General features: G+C 50.5%; 5 protein-coding genes across 5 annotated transcripts; all 5 read right to left on the reverse strand.

Moving 5' to 3' along the window:
• Nucleotides 1-4,753: 4,753 nt before the first annotated feature.
• Nucleotides 4,754-7,908, reverse strand: HD553DRAFT_334973 (putative extracellular lipase; the record flags this gene model as incomplete). Its single annotated transcript, XM_046182175.1, has 9 exons — nucleotides 4,754-4,962; nucleotides 5,047-5,157; nucleotides 5,259-5,970; nucleotides 6,134-6,274; nucleotides 6,335-6,378; nucleotides 6,479-6,556; nucleotides 6,717-7,122; nucleotides 7,468-7,553; nucleotides 7,734-7,908. 9 exons carry the CDS (start codon nucleotides 7,906-7,908, stop codon nucleotides 4,790-4,792), a joined length of 1,926 nt encoding a protein of 641 aa, XP_046037017.1. The 3' UTR covers nucleotides 4,754-4,789.
• Nucleotides 7,909-15,782: 7,874 nt separating this feature from the next.
• On the reverse strand, nucleotides 15,783-17,274 carry HD553DRAFT_323530 (uncharacterized protein; the record flags this gene model as incomplete). Its single annotated transcript, XM_046181397.1, has 2 exons — nucleotides 15,783-15,871; nucleotides 15,987-17,274. 2 exons carry the CDS (start codon nucleotides 17,272-17,274, stop codon nucleotides 15,783-15,785), a joined length of 1,377 nt encoding a protein of 458 aa, XP_046037018.1.
• Nucleotides 17,275-17,767: 493 nt separating this feature from the next.
• On the reverse strand, nucleotides 17,768-19,622 carry HD553DRAFT_323531 (uncharacterized protein; the record flags this gene model as incomplete). Its single annotated transcript, XM_046181398.1, has 3 exons — nucleotides 17,768-18,273; nucleotides 18,430-18,670; nucleotides 18,921-19,622. 3 exons carry the CDS (start codon nucleotides 19,620-19,622, stop codon nucleotides 17,768-17,770), a joined length of 1,449 nt encoding a protein of 482 aa, XP_046037019.1.
• Nucleotides 19,623-20,496: 874 nt separating this feature from the next.
• Nucleotides 20,497-21,783, reverse strand: HD553DRAFT_323532 (uncharacterized protein; the record flags this gene model as incomplete). Its single annotated transcript, XM_046181399.1, has 1 exon — nucleotides 20,497-21,783. One exon carries the CDS (start codon nucleotides 21,781-21,783, stop codon nucleotides 20,497-20,499), a length of 1,287 nt encoding a protein of 428 aa, XP_046037020.1.
• Nucleotides 21,784-22,232: 449 nt separating this feature from the next.
• On the reverse strand, nucleotides 22,233-23,394 carry HD553DRAFT_323533 (uncharacterized protein; the record flags this gene model as incomplete). The annotated part of the gene is made up of 3 exons (XM_046181400.1): nucleotides 22,233-22,302; nucleotides 22,422-22,476; nucleotides 22,539-23,394. The coding sequence occupies 3 exons, from the start codon at nucleotides 23,392-23,394 to the stop codon at nucleotides 22,233-22,235; spliced, it is 981 nt and encodes a 326-aa protein (XP_046037021.1).
• Nucleotides 23,395-23,599: the final 205 nt, after the last annotated feature.

Here is a 23,599-nt window from a genome sequence, read left to right on the forward strand (position 1 = left end):
TTTTCGGTGTGGAGATCCCAGATCCTGTAGTTGTCGGTTCCCTCAACGTAAGAGAGTAGTTGCCCTTCTTTGTAGCGAGGGTGAAGTTTGTTGGTGTTGTTGTGGTCACGGAACCAGAGCTGACAGCCAAAGGGTTGAAGGTGCCGGGAGTTGACTTCACGTTGCCTCCAGAGATCCTCCGGGATATGTTTGTCAGATCCTGTGGGAGCCCGGTTCCTGGTGTAGATGGCGTAGTTTGCCGCTTCGGCCCAGAACTTGTCATCGAGTCCGCTATCGATCAGGAGCGTCCTTACCTGATTGAGAATGGTAAGGTGTGCCCTTTCAACTCTACCGTTCTGAGCATGAGCGGCAGTTGGAACGAAGTGATGCTCGATGCCCTTTGCTTTGAGGTAGTCGCGAAGAGCATGTGACTCAAATTCTCCTCCTTGATCCGATCGGATGGTCTTGACCGTGCAGTCCAATTGATTCTCAACTAGGTTGATATAGTCGATCAATGCCTGCCGGGTCTCAGACTTCTTCTTGAGAAAGCTGAGGTTGACCTTCCGAGTGTGATCGTCGTAACAGGTAAGGAAGTAGAGGGATCCTCCGATGGAAGGGGTTCGAGCTGGTCCCCAGAGATCAACGTGAATAGACTGGAGTGGTTTGGTAGCCCGGATATTGGAAGCAGGAGCGGGAAGACGAGATCCTTTGCCTTGGATGCAGGCTGAGCATTGAAAACCGTAGATGTCTTTTCCGGCTTTGGCCCAGTCGACTGTCTTGTCAAGTCTTCCCTCCTTGCCGAGCTGAACCACCGAGCGAACATTGAGATGACCAAGTCTGCGGTGCCAGTGGTAAAGGATGTTGTCCTCTGTGACGGTATTGGTGGCCGTGATGAGTGCGGCCTTGTGCCGGATAGGAGTGCTTGCCGGATCAAGGACAAACAAACCATCTTGTCGTGTTGCTGTGATGACTGGTTTGCTGGGTCCATCTTCAGTAGTGTTGAGGATTGCTTTGTCTTTTGCAAAGGTCCAAGAGTGTCCGTCGGTGCTCTGTGCGGCACCAACACTCAGAAGGTTCCGTCCCAGTTCGGGTACGTGAAGAACATCGTGTAGTGTGATGTTTGGTAGTTTGAGTTGTCCGCATTCTCTGGCGGTGATGTTGGCGCCGTTGCCTATGGTGATGTTTGCCTGGATCGGCAGTTGTTTGATTCCAGTGAGTAGGTTCCTGTCATGGACCATGTGATGAGTAGCTCCAGAGTCTACGACAATGTCGAGTGCAGACGAATGGGCCAGAAGGGCATTGTGATCAATGGTGATGCCTGCCATGAAAGCAGAGCCGCCGTTGATGCCATGATGTTGACTCCTGTTGCTTACGAGTGCGGCAATATTGGCACTGTTGTTTGTGTACCTGTTGGCGTTGTTGCCGGTACTGAAGTTGGCGGGCTTGGTGAAACAGTTTGCTGTTGAGTGTCCATTCTTCTGATGGAACTCGCAGAAGGCATTCTCGTCAAAGGGAGATCGAGGAATAAACTTCTTCTTGTTTCCGGTGCCGCCGATGTTGTTGTTGTTGTTCCGTGCTTGTTGACGGGCAGCGATGAGAGCTGTAGTCTCAATTCCTTCTTCCTGAACAATCCTCCTCCTGTACTCGGCTCGGACGGCGTCAATGACGTCCTGTGAGTGAAAGTCCTCCTTGAGATAGTAGGTCTGAACGAGGGTTTCGTAGGAAGAAGGAAGCGACATGAGGATGGCAAAGGCAAAGTCCTTGTCGTCCATCCGGGATCGGCCAGAGACGGTGATAGCGGAGTAGGCCGACTTGAGCTTTCCGGTATGGACAGTCGGGTCTTCTCCTTCCGCGAGTTGGGATCGCCAGATGATCGCGAGAAGTTCAGCCCGCCTGGATCCCCTTGCAGCCGAGTAGGTTTCCTGAAGATGTTTAAGTAATCTTTCAGAAGCAGAAGGGAGCGTTGCTCTGTACTCATCGGTGTGAGCGGAGTCCCTTTGGACCAGAGCGTGCCAGGTTGAGAGGTGAGACGGGAGGTTGTGATGGACAAGCTGACTGAGGCTTCCGTCAATGATTCCGAAGGCCTTCTTGTCTTTCTTGATCCATTTCGCAAGTTCCTCGGCTGTAGCTGGAGTAGTGACCGTAGTAGTGGTAGTAGTTGGAGCGTTGTCCGTGCCGGCGGTGGCAGCCAAGGTAGAGATAGGTAGGGTATTAGGTCGAGGAATAGTTCCATCAACAATGTCGTCCAGATCCTTATCGATCAAAGTGTTTTGAATCGAGCGGGACCATTCCGCGTAATTGTCGGGACCCTCAAGGTAAGTCCGCTTGGTAACCTTGAGAGTGTCGAGGTCGAGACTGTCGGCCATGATGAAACTAAGTCGATGTTGAAGAGGGTTGGTTGATGTAAACTTAGGTGATGGCCCGTTGAGCTCCGTTGGTAGAGCAGCCGACTCTTAATCTTTTGGATATCGAGTTGATCACCGTTGTATAGTTTGCATGAGGATAAAATATACAAGAGGGGATCATGAAATCAGACCAGAATGGTCTGCTATATATATTATTCTGGTAGGTGGAAAGGTGCTACGGTTTGCGGTTTGCGGTCTGCGGTTTGCGGTCGCAAGTTGCGGTTTGCGGTCGCAACTTGCGGTTGTGGTCGCAACTTGCGACAGTGGTCGCAGATTGCTAAGCGGGTCGCAGATTGCTAAGCGAGAACAAAAGGAAAGGTGCGAAGAGTGGATGTGCTTTATTGTTCCATGCGGTCTATTGTTCTGGGAGAACAATAGACGTGCGGGAGAACAATAGGATTCGACAATTTTCCCTATCCGGAACGATCGACCTCTCTGCGGGCAGCAACAAGCACCTGGGCATGGATCCCACGTTTGTATGATTAGTATGAAAACCGTATAACCCTGCCGAGCTGAGCATTGAGCGCATTGATTTAAATCTGATGAAGACGCGCGTGTGGCAAATGCGTACGGTCGATCACTTAGGTCAGGTTTTTACGATCCCGGAATATCTCGCCAGGCAAGGTGAATACGCAATGACATTGATCCCCAACAGAGGGACCCAAACGTCTACACTCTGGCTGAAACGTGTTCTGGACCAGTCCTTCGCTACGATAACATCCATTCCTCTTATGATTTTCGTTTCAGAAGCGAATGACGGGTCCTTGCGGAATGGCGCAGCGCGAGCGGATCTGATGTCGATCTCGTCAAGCTCGATGGCAAGAGTCTTGTCATAGGCACAGGCGCAAGCAGAGCAAGCATCAAAACGAGCTTGTGTCCTAAGTTAAAGGTATGATCTTGACACACCCTGCCTTTCATTCATTGTAGCGCTGGGCAAGGCTCGGCGTCAGAACAGGCGCACGCTCGTGATTTAAGGGTATGATGTCGGACAAATGTATAAATTGGGCGCGAATCCCCCAAGAAGGTTGAGAGCCCATATCTGCTGTCCTATTCGGGTAACGTTTCGCCCATGCAAACATATCTGCGCTTCCTCGCAACATCAGGTAGACGCAGAAACCGGACAGAATCGCGCTCACAAACAGAAGAGCTGCGAAGCGCATGTTGCACTCCTTTCGTCTCTGCACGCCATCGAACAAGGGTACTCGCTCACCCCCCTGATTACGCTCCGCTTTCCGAAAAGAGGCCCCTGTCCAGTCGGATGAGCGGTGTGCATCCTTTGCGTATACATGGTCAATGGACGTCGCGCTGCCATGTCGTCTTTTGATGTGCCTCCATTCAGATCTTGAGTACCTTTGTTCGCGTGGTATCTCCGCGGGACTACGGCATTCGCTATAATAATGTAGGTCCACTTTAGTGGGTTCAAGAAAGGCGTTTGACCCCTTATGACTCTGGTCTCATCGTCCTTGTCATCACTTCTACCATCAGGCGTATCCTCCAATGTCCGACCCGATGAACGAATCGATCTTGTCAAGGTTCGGCATGTCCACCCTGAACTCGAGGGACACCAGATCGATCGCATCCTCAACGCACAGGTCGGCTGCATCGAGCCCTCGAGCCGAACGTGATAAGGCCGAAACGGTCGGAGACGAAACCGTATACGCCGGGTCTGATGAAGAGGAGGAGATCAAGGTTCGGAAGATGAGCCCCCAGGTAAGAGGGAGAGGTCTCGTGCAGAAAAGTCGCACTGAGATTACCAAGCTGATTCCTATCCGTAATCCTCCTTGTTATTGATACAGCAACGCGCCGCCCTGCTGAACGCCTCTCTGGCTCATTTCGACAGACAAGATACCCAGGCCCGACAAGCTACCATCACCGCGCTCAGGGAGGCAAAGACCGCTGAAGACAGGAAGAAGATATTTGGCGGTCCCATGTTTTCCGGACAAGCTTGGTTGGCAGATCAAGAGGACGTCGTCATGCGTCTCCTGAGCGGACAAAATCACAATGCCTTCAAGAAGGACGCAAGAGGGATGTACATCAACCCTTGGGATGCAATGCCAAAGCCATCTAGGTGAACCTAGTCTGAAATCGTGTAGACTGTACGAGTAGTCGTGGCCGCGATGACATTACTCCCTCATCTCACAGAAGCGATATGCAGTCCGTCTCCTGACGTATCCAATAGGATATATCACAACTCACGGCTGTGGCCAGCTTTTCAGTCTCTGTGCCGCCTCTATGATCTCAGCTCGCTGACCCTCCAGAAAGAGGCTTTCAAAGGCTGTAATTAGACTGAGAATCACCGGCGTTTGATTTTTTCGCTATGATTCCATCCATTCCTATTATGATTTCCTTTTTCCTTTACAGACTATTTCCCTGTCTTTCCCTTTAATCACCCACAATCAGCACGATCAGTGGGGCGCGATCTCCGGCACGCTCAACCACCAATCCAACTCTCCCCTCCTCATCGCATCTTCTTCCACCTCGACCGAGTTCTCACCGAACAAGATCTGCTTTTGGGCGTCGAGCGCGTAGGCGGGCCATTCGGGGAAGCCGTCACGATTGGGATTACCGGTGGTGATGACTATCGAGAAGGCGAAGATCACAAACGATTCAGTTTCTCTGCTGACCTGACATACCGAGGAGCAAACACAGGCGCGAAACTCACAAGAAGAATAATACCCGATCATCTTGCTTCCTGTCTCACTCTTCGCCACTCCGACGACCGAAGATAGCTCTGAAGCGTGTGCGACACCGAGTTTACGTGCTTCCGGGTCGGCTATGAGGCGCAAACAGAAACGGCGATCCATATCACGTCAGTATCGATTCTTCAACCGATTGTCTTCAGACGACCATAACAATCATCGCCCTCAAACTCACTTGCAACGATCTTGTTGAAGTGATACTTCCAGACCTGGCCCCCGAACCTAGCTACCTCCAACGCGTTCTGCCTAACGGTCGAGATGTATGCGTAATCGCCGTACGCAGCGGCGACCCTAGAGAACTGGACCCCGAAAGGCGTCTCCTTGTACCCTCCATCGGGGAAAGCGATCGGGTCCGGGTAGATCTCCTCGATATGGTCTAACTGCGCTTCGGTGGCTAGCGGGAACAGCGTCCTCCAGAACGCTCTGAACTCTTGCGTCGTGTTCATCCCCCTGGGAACGAAGCCCGTCCCTTCGTCGGTATTGTAGCCGGTCAAGACGGGCACCCTCTCGAACCTCCCTTGTTCCCAAGACTCGGACGGGGCCTGTTTGACGTACTCGCCATCGATGACGGGTTGGAAAGGCCAAGTGATCGATGGGCTGTATCGTCGGAAGAGGGTCACGCTGGCGTTGACGACCCTCTCCACGTCCAACTCCCTCAAACATTGCCACCCTTCCTTTTCCCCCGTAGCGAAATCGGACGCACATCCGGTCAAGTTGAAAAACTCGCCAGCTTGTTGTTCGTACAGCGGGTATGTCCAGTTGGGCCAGGCTCGAGCGGCGGGACCACCAGAGTTCATAATGACCTTGCTGAACGGACGTTCGTTCTCGGGCCAGGCGTGTTGCAGGTGAGCGCCTACCGAGTGGGCTCCAGCAGATTCACCGAAGAGCTGTCGATGTGCAATGAGACCAGACGACGATCAGCCGCTCTCCGTTCTTTGTATAGGATCTCTGCTCGATAACGAATATGACTTCGACGCCGACGTTGACGTTGACGGTGTCTTATTGCCGACGCCGATGGTAACTCCGACGACGATCTGAACAGACACTTACAGTAACCCGCTCAGGATCCCCTCCAAAAGCCTCAATATACTGCTGAACCCACTCGAACGCCATCTTCTGATCTTGCAGACCCAAGTTGATGGCCCCTTCGTTATAGCCGATTGTGGATGGGATTCCACCTAGAGCTCCAAGCTACGGATCAAGATCAAGGTCATAATGGATGACCAAGGATCAGTTGGATACGTTACAGACCCGAGTAAGAAGCGATCGATATCGTACTCGGTAATTGATAGACACTGCATGCCATCAACGAGACCCGCAAGTCCAAGTGTCCCACATTGGATCAATCTATCATAGATTGCGAGCTGGGTCATGCGTGGGGAAAGTTATGCTCACCTCCGATGAAGTTATCAGGAGCGTTCCCCACGAACGAGGGGACGTTCAAGCCTTTGCCACCTCCGGTGTTGAAAGCGCCTGTTATCATGAAAGGGTGCAAACAAATCGATCAGAAACCACGATTCCGGGGTTTGGCGACTCGTCCGGAAACGAGTCATCGGAATGTAGTAAGACGCATACAGTAGGGGTAAAGAGAAACAAAGAGGAATAACGAAGAGGAATAACGAAGATGACTTACCTCCCGGTACCCAGATAACCACGGGCAACTTCTCATTCGGGATCCCTTGAGGTCGGAAGATGGAAAGCGTCAAACAATCCTCCGACTCCCCCTTATTCGCCGGTCCTTGTCTACACCAAGGTCCATAATCCTTGAGTGCCAGCGTCTCCAATCCCGTCCCATTCTTCTTTCCCCTTCCTACCGTCGGGGGTTGAGGTTTCTTGAACCTCAAGTCACCTAGTGGCGGGGCGGCATAAGGGATAGAATACCAAGCGACCACCGGTTTAGCTAGGATAGTCCCCGAAGAATTGGTCAGGTTCTGAACGGGTTCGACTTGGATGTAATCGAGCTTGATGAGACCGTCGGCTAGGGCGGTAGTTGCCGCTACGGCCAGGGTGGCCGTCAGAGTAGAGAGACGCATGGTGTGCTACCAGAATGAGTGTATGCAATTATAGAATGTGGATTGATGGCACTACGACTGTCACGGTCGCACGACCCATTCGTATCCCCTTGAGATATATGTGAACGTAAGACCAACCCCTTTCTCTCTCGAACGCCAAGATTTCGGACCGACCCCGCCCGTCACACATTCCCAAGCACTCCCCCTTTCATGAATACCTCCGTATGACCCCCGGTTACTCCCTAAATATCCTGGAGCGGGTTCCCTCTCGATCCTCTGGCTCTGGCCAGCGACGACATGCGATGCCCCACTTTCAATTTTCGATCGTCATACGTGCATACGTAGCGCCGTCCACTTTCGAGCCAAGCGCACGGGATCAGAGACGTTTTCGGGCAAACTGTTGAGGCGATTTGACCGAACGCCGTCTCGTTCGACCAGCCATCCTAGGTCTGTGTCGTCTGATCGTCAAGGATCGAAAGAGCATGAAACACCGATTCCCCGAAATCCCGTGTCCGAAAGGCCTTTGAGGTCTATTTGGTTTCGTTTTCGCCGGAAAGGAATTTCGAAAGACTCGCGCGCCGTTCATTCATATTTTTGCAACGTGGACGATCGCCCGGATATGACGCTTGTAACTAAACCTTGATCATACCCAAACCCGTCTGGATGCAGCTGGATGGCTGGTATGATCTTTGTATCATGCTCATTATCGACTTGTGACTTTTCTCGCTGTGGACGATGTCTCCCAACGATAGGGCGGAATGGCGCCAGGCGCGAGTTCAAAACTTCTTGCGTGGCAAATCTGATCCCAGTCATGCTGACTGCCGTTGTACCGTGTAAAGCGTCTAGTCACGCTAGTCACATCACTTCTCAATCTTCGCTGACTGTGGATTCAGTCCTTGGTTCTCCTCCAACGTGGGAACAGTATCAGGCGCAGCAATATATATAACCACCTTTGACCCCTGGAACATAATGGTAAAACAATTATCAGTATCCAGAACGGATAGATGGGCTCATTTATTGATGGTGATCTCGGTGCCCCCCTCTCATTGTGCTGCAACTGTTTTGCGATATTTTTCGAGCACTTGTTGACATTAATTTTCGGATCGGGACTCTTTGCCTAGGTAAGTAATGGTGTCCAGGTGTGTTTCATGGTGAGTGTTGTTGCATGTATGAACTTGTATGTAAGGGAAAGGGAAAGGGTGAGGACTAGCCACGTTTGGGAAAGCAACCTACATCGGGCTGGGCATGCAAATACAACAGTAAACCTCGCGCGTCCGTCCTGCAGTCCCCATAAAATGATCTTCTGTGTGATATCTGCCTCCACAAACAACCTTTCTGTAGACTTCTATCGGTACCCCTGATATGTTCGATCAAGGCTCAAATCATCTGCGGCCGCCGCATCAGTTGCGCCGACCTGTCTATGCAACTGGACCTCGAGCACAGATGCGGGTCCGTTTCAGGACGCCTCCGATCGAAAATGCGGTAGCCGCGCGTGTTCAAAATCGATCCTTCAAGCAACCAGATAAAGTTTAGACTCGCGCTCCATTACAGTCTGGATACGTGAGTGGGATAAAACAATGCTATGGCGCAAGGAGCCGACCTTTGCCGGCGGAGATCGCTTCTCAAGTCCGTCGAAGAGAACGACATGCTTGCAACCCGGCAATAGATTTCGAGACATGCGCGCTCTACTCGGGACGATCTTGCTGGGATCATGTAATGGCTATTCAACTTCTAGTACACGTAGCAATGTGGACATGTAAATTTCCGCGAGAATTTGCAGCCCTATGTAACGGCGCAGTAACACGATGTGCCGCCTTTCGCCTTGACACGGTCTGACGGCTTTGCTCTAAAGTACCCCCCGAGAAGAAAACACTCGTAGCAAGGTTGTTTCGCCTCATCACCTCTCGTAGATTTGACCCCTTTCATTCCGTCCTTATCATTTTTTGACAACAGCGGCGTACTCTCATGTACATGCCACGAATCACCGGTAGAATATCGCAAACTGGCCCAAGCCATGAACTGCTCCCGACTGACATAGCCTTCCCGTTGTTGGCGATTGGCCGGGTCGGAAAGCTGGGAGGCGAGGTTGACGTTACTCATCGCGTAATTCGTATATCCGACACATCCCCGCTGGACGTAAAGCAGCAAAATGACCAAGAGATCTCGATCTTTCTGCGTGAAGTAGGGCCGAGGAGGTTTTCTGTCCTCTTTTACCCTGTGCTTGGGACTTGTTTTGCCTTTTTTCCCTCTGGCCAGTATAGGATAGCCGCGTGATACTACGCTCAGCTTCGTCACTGGTTCGGCGGTCGTAGATCCAGAATTAATGCTGGTATTGGGGGTCAGATGAGACCCAGACAGACAATCACCCTGGGCTGGGCTCATCGTATCTGCTAGTGATGACATACCCATCGAATTGGAAGAAGCAGTACTCGCCGCTATTATTGTTGATGGGGTCTGACCTGCTCGCGCATGGCTGGACGGGGTCCCGACAGTCCTTATGTCTTCTTCGGTAGGCGTACAACTAATGAGTGAGCTGAGACTGGCGTTGCTGTGATCGCTTGACTGCGGCAGTGTCGAAGATTGTGGTGGCAGGGCACAAGGATCGTATTCATGCAGCGCTACTAGAGTTCGTTCGTAAACAGCAAAGGTATCCACGGCCGATTGTGCCTCTTGAAGGCCGTCGGACGATCCGAGAGATCGCATAATATAAAAGTTCCGCGGTATATGGCCACGAGATACAGTAAGGCGAGATGTCCTGAAGCATTGTCACTTAGGATTCATCCAGTTCATATAGAACTAGTTATACAAACGAGCAGGATCCTGACATGACATAGCTGTCTGACTTAGAACATAGGGGCTCCGAAGAAAGGAGTGCAGCTCCTGCCTTGTTGGCGTTTCGGTCGCAATCGCGCACTAACCCCGAAACTATAACTTGAGTTACAGATTATCTCATGGTCATGTATGCTTTTGAGGCCAACTACTACTGCTCTCCGAGGCCATCCATGCAGTCTCATCTAACGGAGAGCGCTACACTGTGAGTTGGGGATGGAGGAAGAGTACATGTTCGACATCTTGTTCCATGAAGATTCCGTAAAGCGAGTAGCAGTCAGGGCAAATGTAGTGGGTCGGTTGTGCCGCTCCAAACACCTTGTCGTGAGCCCATTCGCTGAAGCTGGAGAGATGGTTCGCATCGACAATCCGGTTACGCCAATTGGCGGACAGTTGCAAGCATTTCGTCAAAACCGCAACATTGGTATTGTAGAATGGCATGCTCAGACTGATCCGGAGCGCCAGTCGACCGTGCCTCCAGTAACGGTTTGTCAAGAGCGACGAGCCTGGCCCACATCCGGGTGCGCGAGACTCGATAACGCTTTCGACGGATTGACAAGCCTCGTCTATGACAAAATCCGGATGTACTGGTTGTTGGTCGCCAGCTATCGGCCTTGGCGACGATATTACAGCCGTACCTATCTGAGCGGCATTGTCGCGACTGACCAAATTTCGACCCGCTGCCGAATACACTGATGAGGCGTAAAGTTTTCGCTGTAAGGTTCTGACGAAGGACGAAGCAGTTTCGCCCCGAGAGATCAACGATGATCCAGCATTTGTACTTTTGTTAGCCCGCTCGATTCTTCCGGTTCCTCGCAGACTGGGATCGTTTCGATCAGATCGCAGTTGACGCTCTCTTCTCTGAATGCGAAGAGTATAATCGGTACGCTTTGAGGGAGCTACCTGTCCTGTCGGGGAACAACGCGGGCTGAAAGTCGAACACAAAATGATCGCTAGTCTGAGCCGGGGCATCAAAACACGAGGACGGTGGAGTGGGTAGTTGCGGATTTCCATACGAATCATTTCTGTGCGTATAGACAGGCTGTTGAGCTTCTCAAACCAAGATCAGCCATATCAAGCAAGCACTCGCAACCCGAACTCTCTGGGAACACTCTCACGATGCGGCAGACAGCCATACATCTTGGCGGTGATTGCAAAGCGCGACACTCCATTCGTACGATATTCTCTCTCGGGCTGAACACCAGGATAGTTCAGCCGACCATCACTGGCAAATACCTTTCAATCTGAGACCATCTTTACATCGTCTTTTCACGGTATGCTGGTTAAACGTCTGATGTAGAAGTTTCGCAGTTGGACGCGCAAGCGCGGTAGTGGCTTGGTCGCGCTTGTTGCGACTCCTCAGATATAATCCAACTGTGATCTGCATTGATGGTGAAATGTCTGCCTGTCGTTACAGATGTGCTGTTCAACAAAGCAGTCTACCCTATTTAAGTCGTCCACTCAACGCCCTTGATACAACATCGGCTCGCAGTAACAAGCCTTCTCGTGAACGCCGACGCGTTTCAGGAGACATTCCTTCGCCTCGCGGAAACATGTCTGACATGGTTCAAGCGGCTCATCCGATCGAACTCTGTACTCATCGACAAAGATCTCTTGTACCTTGTAGATCTCCTGCGGTTTGAGTGGTTCGTGGTGCCACCGCGTGCTTCCGCCTTCCCTCTTGGTGAACGAAAGGAACGCAGGGAACATGATGTCCAGCTGATTCGGATTTCTGTCTTGAAACCATTCCCATCTCTTGTCGCCTGCCATCCGTTTGAACATGAACGGTTTCTAAGAGAAGTCTCCTTTCACTGCCCAGGCCAGAAACGCAGTCACGATTTGCTTTCGCAATGCGTCTTTTTGCAAAGCAGGCTCTTGCTTCATCTTTGCGATTCTTTTACCGTCGTGATGAGCCGTCAACACCGAGGATGTCTTCGATGTAGCGGTCTGTCTGGAAGCAGTTGAACGGTGCAAAGATGTTCCGATTCTTGACTTGATCTTCGCGAGATCGCGACCAGAGAAATTACTCCCTGAAGTGGTCTCAAACGTCTTTCCAGTCCAGAGGAAAGAATCAGTTGGCGCTTTCGTTCGAACGTCGTTCAGGCTCTCTGTAGAATCGCGAAGACTGCGGATACCGCCATAGCACATGATACTCAGCAACGAAGACGAAAGCAGATCACAACAAGACGGAAGAGCAAAACATACGATAGTCCGAGCCCAAAAGAGCCTTCGTATAACTGGTTGGGCTTTGTGGTGGAAAGTGCCGTAGTTCCATCCGGTCGTTTCACCACATCCAAGTCAGACTGGTCGGTGATCGACAGTTTCTCAAAAGTTTGATCCATTGTAGCTTGTCTTGTTTTCCACTTGAAGCCTTCTCGATAGGCGTTCTTTTCACGATCAACCGGATTTAGTTGTTGTGGGAGAGACCCGATAACTTATATCGATGCGGTCTATAGATCATGTCAACAACGGCGTTACACCTAATCAAAGGAAGTTTTCAAGGGTGTTAATGCGGGTTTGGCGTCTACCTTCGATCTGTCAGGCTACCGAGTACTGCCACTCAAAGCTTCTTTTGTCTCGCAGTGATACGATTGAGACATAGAATCGCGCCATTAGCAATCGCGATGATAGCGATCGCAGTCTGTCAGGCTCTCAATCAGATCCTGAGTTGCGTGTCTTAAGACATTTTTCGCAAGTTCGCAGCCAGCATCCGTTACCTGTTGATATATTCGGTCGGGTAGAGCTACACCATGAGGTGCGGGCGATGCAGATGATTATAACGACGAATCAATTACAGGATACATAAATTGACAGACGGAAAGAAAAGCAAGGTGGCTACCGATCGTGACATCACCAAATGATGGTGTTGAGTCTTCAAGAGAGAGCCGAAGTTGCACAGCGACAAGACGTCGGATCCTCGGCAGTAGCCATCGCATGTAACCCACCCGTGTTCAAGAAACAGCTCTCGCACAATACCCTTGTCTGCGACAGGGTCTCTTCGACGCGTGGATCAACATCGTCGGGACGCCAGCACCAGGGCCTCGAGCAATTCCTTCGGCTTTCACGGAATCGCTGGAGATATGAAGCGAACTCTTGGCGATCCACAAGGCTACCTTTTTGAAAGGAGTCCTGTATAACCTTCGACCGGGTATTCCTGTGTACTTCAGCCCACAACGTTATCTGAGAGCAGAAGTTTGGTAACACCACGTCCATCCATCGAACCGACGTCTGGCACTTTTCTGGGAGCCTTGTATCGGTACTAAGCCTGTGAAGAGGCGGATGATACGTGTGAGGCCAACGTGTGAAAGATGATCGGGGCGGTGTGGAAGAGGCATCTGGCTCTTAAGACGTGACACTCGGGGTTGCTTCCGTAGAAAACGATGTACCGCTGCTGGTGGGTGTATCAATCGCAAGATTTTCGTATGCCCAGACTGTGTCGTTGAATCCTCCAAACTCTCTACCAGTGATGTAGTTTGCATGACGAGCGATATGGTTATCTCCCCTCATGATGAGGCAGCCAGCGAGGTTATGAGTGTATCTGCTGGTAACAACGAAAGCAAATGGGTACAATCCTCCCGGCCAATTTGCATACTACTGGTTTTATATACCGGAAGCTGATGACCGCAATAAAGGATCACATATAGGTAAACCCCTTTGTAGAGTGGCGACGATGAGCAACGACGAGATCGCGCGATATCACGACTAAAGACGTTCCCTTTGCCCCTATAGCGAAAGGCGAACGTCTTGTCAGCGACTGGTCGAAACATGATCAATCGATCGATCAGATCAATGACTCCCCCATGTGCACTCCAACGATGAGGTCTTGTCTATACATGTACAGTCGAAAGTATGTACCGCCTGCCGCGGTTGCTCAACTCAGGCGGGCTTTCGAGAACCCAATGTAATTGAAGTGACCGATTCATCTTCCGCAGTACGTGCGGCGAGGCTTAGACCCATGAAGTTGATCACTCGGTTAGATGCGGGAGTAAGCACTCGACGCTTCTAAACTCAATCAATACCCCGATCGCTAGCATCTGGACTTGCAACCTCGAAGATCAGTCCTTTCAGAGTATCGAGAAGTTCAGTAAGCTATCTCGATCGGGAAACTTTAGCGAGCGGACAGCTACCGCTGGATAGTCTTTTCCGCTGTTGTAGAGATAAGATCTATATCACACTTCTCATAGACTAGTACATATGTGTCCCGGCCCGTCACAACGGAACTTCCCCCTAACGTGGAAGCAAGGCATACAAGGTTTCGCTTCATCGAGATTCACGGATCTCTGCCAATCGGCATACCAGACGCGCCGATGTCTCTTCGCATGAGTGACGTACTCATTGATGATGTCCTCGGTGTAAGGTTGGCGATTTAATGCGAAATCCTTCACATGAGCTTCGAAACCCAAGTTGAGGGTGATGCTGTGTGCACCTCGACAGTACTTGATAAAGCGACGGGTGATCCAATCGTCTTGCGCCTCGATGTCAACTTCAGACGCGATGGCTTCAGCAAGCAAGATATCGTCACGAGCTTCTATCCTTGATTCTCGCTCCATCAACTCGTCCACAGACAGCTGTTCAATTTCTGAGGAAATATCGGGCAGCTCAGCGATCCGCCTCCTGCCGCGGGGTACGGACCTTTGGATACCCGCTGACCTCGGCGGTATGCTATCAGGGGATTGAGTGTGTTGTAGATTGTTGCGACGTCTCCTAGCGGCTGCTGATCCTGATCCTGTCTGTCGACGAAGTCTTGCCAAAAGAGGAGAAGACAGAGGGTCTGAACTCGAAGGAGTGACAGCATCTGATGTAGGCTGGTATTCGATAGAAGCGAGGGTCGTTGTAACCTCACGTCCTGATAGACTTGCAGGCCAGACCGGGGGGCTCGAACCTAGAACAGGTTGAACCGGTCCTGAGTTCTCGAACGTGAAAAGGATACTAGGCGAATTTTGCATGGAGTCGATGGATGGGTCAGTGTATGACCGCTGCGGATGCGGGAGGCTGTCCGCCCGATTGTGAAACCCTGGCAGTTGGACCTGTTGTAAACCTGAGAGCGTGCGTCGGTTTGGAACACCATATCGACGAGGTATGTGCCCATGATGTACGCTTTCGGGATCGAAATCCGTGCTGAGGTCGATTGGGATCGAAGACGGGCTCTGCGTCAACGGATGGGAGGTAGGAGGTCCTCCAAGAATGCGATAGCTTGGAGCATGTGCAGTCGATAAGGAGTGAGGCTGCGTCGATACGCTTCCAGCTGGACCGTCGTAGGTATTAGCCTTTTCACCTGCGATCAGGCCTTCGATGCGAGCCTCTTCGGTCGTATACTGATCCATGTTTGGGATTGAAACGGATTGATCAGACGTGATTGAGACTGATTGGTATTGCAATCGAGCTACGCCAACCCACTACCTTGCAGATGGGCGTACGCGAGCTTATATATTCATTGGGTGCAACGCAGGAAGCTGAAAAGCTGCGAAACGATTCCTTTGTCTGTTCCTTATTGTCCGACTAGCCTGGCTAGCCCCCTGTGAGCCCGGAGGAGATAGAGGGGTGAAATCGATTGCGCAATCCGGTCCCTGTTGTCGCTAGAATGTCGGAATCTCGCCTCATTCTGGGTCAGATGTAGCTTGATTATGTCATAGGTATATGAATATGAGACGCAAGTGCAACGATGATGTGATAATTCGACTGACGGCACGACGACTTGATCGAGATCGCGCTCGATCGGGAATAACAAGCACTCAAGCCATTGACACATGTTTCACTTCTTCCTTTGATTGTCGCACTCGACATTCTTAGTACTGTCGCGATGAGATACTAACGTAAGACTCACCCACGTTTGTGCCGCTGCTTTTAATCGTTGCGGATCATTGGCCAGAATGATTCACATGTCCCGCCCTTATTGCACGGTTGTGTATGTCGAATACATCGCTCAAGCCTGATGGCGAACAATGACCTGCAAGCGCATCTCGGCAGTTACAGTGTAAGCAAGTACTGGTACAGTGGCTTACCCTTCTACGGCAGGTGTAAATTTACAATGACAACTTGTTCAGTGATTTTCTAATGCTAACTACCATGCCATTCATTATCACAAGGACTTTTACGGAAACGTCCGAAGTATTTCACACATTTCCAACAGAGCGTCCCAGGATCTGCCTTCAGGTCATTACACCAGGGGCGATTCACCTTGACCTGGAAGTTCACGAACTCTTGCATTACTTTCTCATCGTAATGGCCAAAGAAATCACTGCCACCGCCTGTCAATGCTAAAGTGTAGATATGCTGACCTACGCTCCATTTCTGTCCGAAAGTGCCGCGGTACCATTCCGCAAACCGTCCGAGAATATAGAATTCAGTATGCGAAAGTACCGGACACAGGTCGGTGAGAGCTTGCATAGCTGTCGAGTCCGCAGGATTCGGAAGCCCCTTCTCTTCCGCCTCTTTCATCATCAAATATGCGGTTTCGAGCCTATCGTGCGTTGTTTTCGTCTTTTGCTGTCGAGTTTGGTTGATTTTCATTTCACGCTTCACCACATGCAATGGGTTTTCGTAGGGTGGTCGTGGGAGGTGTTTTTGGATGCGATGAGGATTTATGCGTTGACGCCAGGACGAAGCACTTGAAGGTGACAAGATTGATGTCACGGTCCCGTGCGAACAATTCTCATCACTGAGCTGAGTGATTGAACTCATCTGGTGCATGCTGAAAGACCCATCCATCGCAGATTGCTCCAGGGCAAACGTGGCGTCAGGAATCATCCACCGGCTTGCTCGAATCTGCCGCGCTAAACCAGATTCTGGTGAACTTGTAGCCTGTGATGCTTGAAGCGCTGTATGATCTGGAAGAAGACAGCTCAGATCTGGAACCGAGCCAGCATTCCACTCGAAAGCCTCTTCTTGGTGACATCGGTATAATTGTGACGGAGCTGCTATCGAATGTTGTACATTTTGCGCTTGTGGGAAGGTGGCGGAGCGCTTTCGAATCGGCCGCGGCATCCGCTCCCGGATCGGGGAGGATTGGGAAGGCGAGGCCCAGACAGCGTGTTCTGAGTCGTAGAATGACCCGTCCGTTTGAGACGCTGGCGAGAGAAGATGACTCCCATTCCAAGCGAAATTGGGCGATACTGCCTTGATCGTTTGTATAGACGGGTCACCAATAACGCTATCAGTCGGCGAATGCAAGCCGCAACTCATCACGTTCACTGTCTCCTGGAATGTCTGGCATGATGAAGAGGAAGGCATCAATCTGTAGTTGACGAAAGGATTTGACGGAGTCGTAGCTGGTTCCTGTGGGAAAGCGTCCATCGAATAAATGGTATCAGTGCACTGGCTATACTGCGACAAGGGTGGCGCCATGTTCATGATTCGATTTGCATGCGCTTCCGTTCCCTGCGTAAAGAGTTAGTGGTTTTGGAGATAGCTAGTTCTTCAGTTGAGGATCATTCTGCTAGTCACCCAGGGCCTATATACAAGTCACTATGGACCGAAGAACCTCACAGAACGCAACAAACCCGCGACCTCCTTTGTCATCCCAACTCCATCTATCGCGATGCCTCGGATATCAGGCGATGTACAGTGAAACCAGCTACGTGATGCGATACAGATTTTGTTCATCATGGGATCCGATTGGTCAAGAATAATGCGCACCAAGTTCACGGCATTGCACTCCATAGAATTGCGCTGGGTTCTTTCACCTCTATCAATGATTGATCGAATTCGGAAAGGCTATGGTGCTACAAATATGTCGACTGGGGAAATTACTGTTTCCGCCTACGGCAGGAAAGGATTTAATCTAGCTCATTTTCCCTCTACCTCCTTGTGAGCCGCGCTTAGACTGTTCTCTGGGACGTGTCCGCTACATTTGGCTTCCCGTTACAGGGAAGGCAGCCTGATTCCGTTCCCTTCTTTCCCTTCGCCGGATGGAAATGGGGCAACGACAACCATTACCACTGTTAATGGTATTCACCGCATAGAATTTGCCATATGCCTTGAAGCATTTGCCGCAAATGACGGGAGGTCTGTCGATCCAGATACCCGCTTCAGCCCTTGCCCACGCCTCAAATGGACCGAACTTGATGTCGCAATAACGTTGCCTCGACCCGGGTTCTCGTAGATCCTCCAATATACTCTCCTGGTTTCCTATGAGAGAGCGATGCCAAGTGAGGCCTATGTACAGGCTGAGTTTTTCGAGGGTACAGTAACTTATGAGCTGGAATTCAGATTCATCGATAGCTAAGGGCTTCGCGCCCAATGTAGAAGTTTCATTCTTACTTGATATAGTCGGGCCTGTCGGGGTAGGTGAATCGAATGATAACACGGTCCGGAAGAAATTGCTGACCGATGAGAGGTCTTGTTGATTCTCTGAGGACATGTCCACGGTATTTCAGGTACGCTCGGGTTCGAGTTTCTGGTGTTGTTCTATCTCTGTCATCGACATCAGTACGATGAGCAAATAAGAGCACCTTCATGACCGTGGAGTATTTGTATTCGAGTCGGAGTGATTTCGGAACCCCGCACCGCTGAGTTCGCTAAGAAACCTCCTTTGTTGTGCTCTATCAGGCAGACAGAAATCGCCACTTTCGGATAGTGGAGTTACATCGTCAGAACAGCTAAACGACAATACACGTCGGAGCAATACAGCATGATATATATCTAGCCCGATGTGGGTATACGACACGTGGTCAAGCTTCGGAGCGTAGAAACATTGTTTCGCCAGCAGACGCAGTGCAGGCCTCTGGCTAGAGGTCTCTCGGTTCGTCTGCAGGGTAGTATCTTGTACTTTGGGTGATCAAAGGATTGCCCTGCCTCTTTTCCTCTGTGACCAGTATACACCTACAAGCTGCTTGTTGTTTCCGGACCCTCTTTGGATAGAACGATCCATATGTCCAGAAACAAAGGGCATATATCTTGACGAGATCATCATTCCTTGGTTCTCTCTTTAGGGCCCACTCCTTAAAATGACAGAGTGCTCCACCAATGAAACGATACCTGAATGTGCTTGTTCTCACGTCCCCGTCGAGCCAATGATACTCTTCCACCCATATCGCGAAGAGTTCGAGACTGCAGTATGAGATAGGCTCCGCTATCTCGTAATTAAAGCTCTCGATGGTTTTCTTTTGCGATGGAACAGCCTTAGTCACTTTCGCATAATGGGGAGCATACCGGGATGACTTCCGATGTTTGACCATTGAAGAAGCCTTTGAAAGGTTTGAGCCGTTATCCCTGAGCTGTAACATTTGCGAAGACCTGGCAGTAGTTTCTTGATTATCTGAGAGAATCATACTAAGATCGCTACTCCAGTATTGTTCAGTACACTCATCCCTGGGAACTTGTCGTGAAGAGAACTGGAGCGGTATGCGGACGGAATCACTGTTCCCATTGGCTATACCGTGAAAGGATCCGTAGGAGAGAGCCGGTGTATGCAACATTCCTTGCGGGTAGATCGGGGATGTTTCAGCGATATCGTATCGGTTAAGCGCCAGACCACTCTGACTGACACTCAGTGCAGCACAAGAGGCCCACTTCGCAGAGTATGAAAGACCATCTGTGCCGTTTGTATCATGAAGGGGGATGTCCACAGACATGGAAAGGGGATTCGCGATTTGGTTGAACGAAAGCTCACCGGCGATTCCTTCGCTAGTTTTGTCATCCCCATCTACAGAAAACCATGCTAGAGGATCGTTCACGATGTCAAGGGGATAGTCGGTCATCTTGTATGCTTTATATGTTAAGCTTCGATAATACTCGCTAGGACGATGACGATGAAAGAAGTTAAACAGTTCATACACTTGAATAAGTGGTTATCGACATTTGACCTCCTTTGTTGTGACAGTGACCAGCCTTCTCCCTGCTTCGACTTGTCTCGTGGCGTGTTTCACTGATGTGCATCGATGTCCGATCACCTCATCGGACGATCATGTACTATGGCCATGACCGAGCCATATTCCATCCTGAGTATATCGAACAGCTCGAAAGCTATCCAGACCCTCCTCGCATGGGTAAGAAATCGTGAAGCGATACGGGGTGAGCAAAGCAGTCGACCTAGCGTGGCAATCGGCTCGGAACGGTTTCAGGTTGCGGAATCAAATTCTACAGTAGCGCGGAGCGGTTTCAGGCGCTTCAAGCCCAAACGTCATCTCTTGCACACAATCGTATTGTTGAGCGATTCATTTGTAGTCTCGGAAGCTGACAAAAGCCAACTTTAACAACTCTAGATTGTAAGAGAGCGATGAGGGGTTGTTTCTTTGAGCGTGTATGAGCATGGTCAGCAATATGGCTAATCCCGCTCGACCTCCAAAAGCTAACTGGCAAGTATATCGGTGCAGATACTATGGTATTCCGCTGCGGATACCTCTATGTATAGAATGATAAGGCTCATAATATCAGTCTCAACAGTCTTACATCTGATCGAAATGACTAATCCGTACGACTGAAAGTCATCCCGTGTAGTGGGCTGTGTCAATGGATGTCATCGTGGAAATCGATAGGTACATTCAAGATACGACGAAACCGGCTCTGTTCCATGTTCTATATGCTATGTAAGCAGGAGCATCGAAAAAGAGCAACACGACACCATAGCGATATCTATGTGTATACCGTACAATCGCCCAGATCGCATTCAGATAGAACAGTGGCCTCGGACCCTTGCACGTCCTGAGGCGGATGAATGGGTCGCCACGTCGACTTTCCGGCGTCTCGATATACTTGGGCGTGCTTCTGGAAGTACAAAGATTTAACCTGATGGCATTCGCACGCCTCTTCATAGTTGTTCGATCGCGTAGGATAAAATTGTCCGTATGTGTGGTAACAGTATCCACAAATTCTGATCGCAGGATTCTCTGCTAATCCAGCCTTTGTGCGTGCCCATTCTTCGAAGTCTCGCAGACAATAGAGATCGAGAAAACGCCTTGTTGACGCTTTGAGCAGTGTTGCCAACCGCTTCTCCACCGATTCCGGAACCACCGTCTTGGACTCAAGCCGTTCCATCCACTCTGCAAGGAGTCTCAGAGTACAGTACGGGATAGGCTCTGCCAGCGGGTGCGACAAAGGCGCTGCTGCTGACTTTGGTCCCTTTCTCGGACCTTTCTTAGCTTGCGAGTTGGACCCGCCTGGAAAATTGACGGGACTACTGCTCCGCATTGCGCCATAAGACACAGAGGGTACGAGCACGAAAGAGGCAGTATCAACGACAGATGATGCATCATACTGCAATCGCAGGAGTGAATGCTGGGAAGCATCATCGAGCGGTCCTGACATCACGTCGTTGCCGCTTATGAAGCCCGAAACGCCAACGGTTGGCCATTGTGGCTGGACGATCCTTGCCTGCGACGGATCATGCAACGTGCCGACGAATGCATCGGACAGATCCATAGTCCGTTGAATAAAGGGAGTGCCGTCATGTTGCATCCCTAAGTCCAAGCTATCCCCTTGTGATTGCGCCGGTACAGGCGGGCCCAAGGTGGATGTCTGATCAAGCAGATCCGCAGAACGAGACGGATACCAAGGTGAGTTGAGGGGATCACTCTGTATCATGGAATCGTTTTGACTGTATTGGGACTGACGACGAGTCATCGAGAATGAGTATTGATGATAAGGCTCCACATCAGGTGCGATGACGGGATAGCAGAGCTCGGGCATGGTTGGACTGATTGGTAACAATATTCCCGCACTTGCCTGGCAAGCATATTGCGAGGATCCCACATCAAGGTGTCCTCCCGAATACTGATCTAGACACCACGATTCCTGAGGGTCGATACGCTGTCTCTCAGGGCTGACTAGGAGGTGATCTGTTGCAGCCGTATCGTCGAAAGGCAGATTCAAGTCGTGAGGCAGATCGTCAAGCGTGATGGATGCAACAAGTTCTTCAGACATGGTCGAGGGACCGATGTAACCAACTTTCTAAGCCAATATCCTTGCTGAGGAGATAGAGACGCTGTCAATATATATACCAGAGAGTTTCTTCTGTCGTCATTAGCGCTTTCCTTTGATCTGATTGAGAGCGTAGGTTATTTAGCTTCTCGGTCGGCCTATTGAGCGGACCATCACGTGCCAGGCGAGTTTTTGCATTCGCCGTCAACTCAAAATTGACTTCAATAACGCTTTCAAGACGATTCCTCGCTCGTGCATGTCATCATTTGCTTACGATGTTTGAGCTATACAGGTCAGTCCGCGGAACGCGCGCCTAGCAAATCGCTACCAAAATGTTCCACCTACATGCGAACCTCACTGTAGGGGCTGTTCCCAACCAGTACGGGCTGTTCCCAACCAGGCCGTGTTGATTTTATTGCTTGGTTCATTGCCACTTTTGATACCTGAACCGCTCATACTTGTACTGGGCACAGAAGCGCTGTAGTAATTTCAAAGAGAAAGATCGTCCGGATCGTCTTCCAGCTGTGATGGCATACACACAGATATTATTCAAAGCAGCAAGTGCGCTTCAGGAAACAAGGTTCACCTGCACATTGAATATCCCACCTGCACAAACCGTCTACTGTGATCGCCAAACACACCAAGTATGAACATTCTCAAGCATCTCCGACAAATCAGAGCCCCATACCCAATACGCTGCGATGCATCAATCACGAGGATTCATCTGCTTCACTGCTAGCGCGCTGCGTCGTACTAACATAGTTCCAAGCTAGGTTTGACATTCGGTACTAAGGAGTGCTTCTTGCCTCTGGTCTTCTTCCGAGGGCAGAAACAACCCTGACCAGGTATTTGACCATGTGGAACGCAAAATACGCCACGCTCAGCAAGGCAAGTGCGGCAAATTCCTGCAGTCGTAGGTTCGAGACCATTGCGTTCCCTAACAAAATTGTGGAACACGAGTAGCTTCATGTTCTTCACCAGGTTCTTCCTCGTTCCTGGATGCTGCAGCTGTCTATCCAACTCATTGGGTCCCGGAAGCTTTGAGGGATCTTTTATCGCGTACAAGTATTGTCGAAGCACCGCTAGTGAGAGGTAAGATATCTCTACGATCTGTACTTCATTGGATACCATTGCCTGTTCGTCACTGATACTGTCCCGTAAACCGACCTGATTGTGCGAAATGCGGGCAGACTGATCTCGATGGTCTGTCGGCGTTACGACGGGTACACTATTGCTCGAATAAGCAGTCGCGGCGCTCCCATTATCCTTTCCGGGAAGAGTACCCTGGAACGTTGACAATAAGTGCTGGCTGCGATCTCTGACATGCGATGTGGCAGGGCGGAACGGATCGGCCAAGGTCATGTTTGATTCAGAAAGCCGTGGTTCCAGGACTGTGGGCGGGGAATATCTCGGCAGTGCTGAAAGGTCACCGAAAACTGAACTGGCGCGGTATGATGGGATAGGAGTCGTTCCATGCTGACTGGACGCAAAACCGGGAGTCGAGGCGCCTTGTAAGGATTGGGTATTATGCTGCAAGAATTGTGATAAATGGGCATCACTGTATGAAGAGTCCTCGTCACCATTGCTGATGGCTTTTGGATGTGACCCGGGCATGACCGACTGACTCTATATCTCTTCGATAGTCATTGCAAGGTCGATAAGACAGAATAAACCAAGATATAAACGGTCAAACTCTAAGTACTCGCTGCTTCTGATCCGGACCGGGAAGCTAACCTGCTTTCCAAAGCCACTCCTTTGTGTGGTTGTATCGGCGCTATATATATCTGATAGCACCGCACTATATCCCGAAATGGGACAA

The sequence above is a fragment of the Filobasidium floriforme genome, assembly GCF_021052385.1.
Source record: "Filobasidium floriforme strain CBS 6241 chromosome Unknown HD553scaffold_9, whole genome shotgun sequence".
NCBI lineage: Eukaryota > Fungi > Basidiomycota > Tremellomycetes > Filobasidiales > Filobasidiaceae > Filobasidium > Filobasidium floriforme.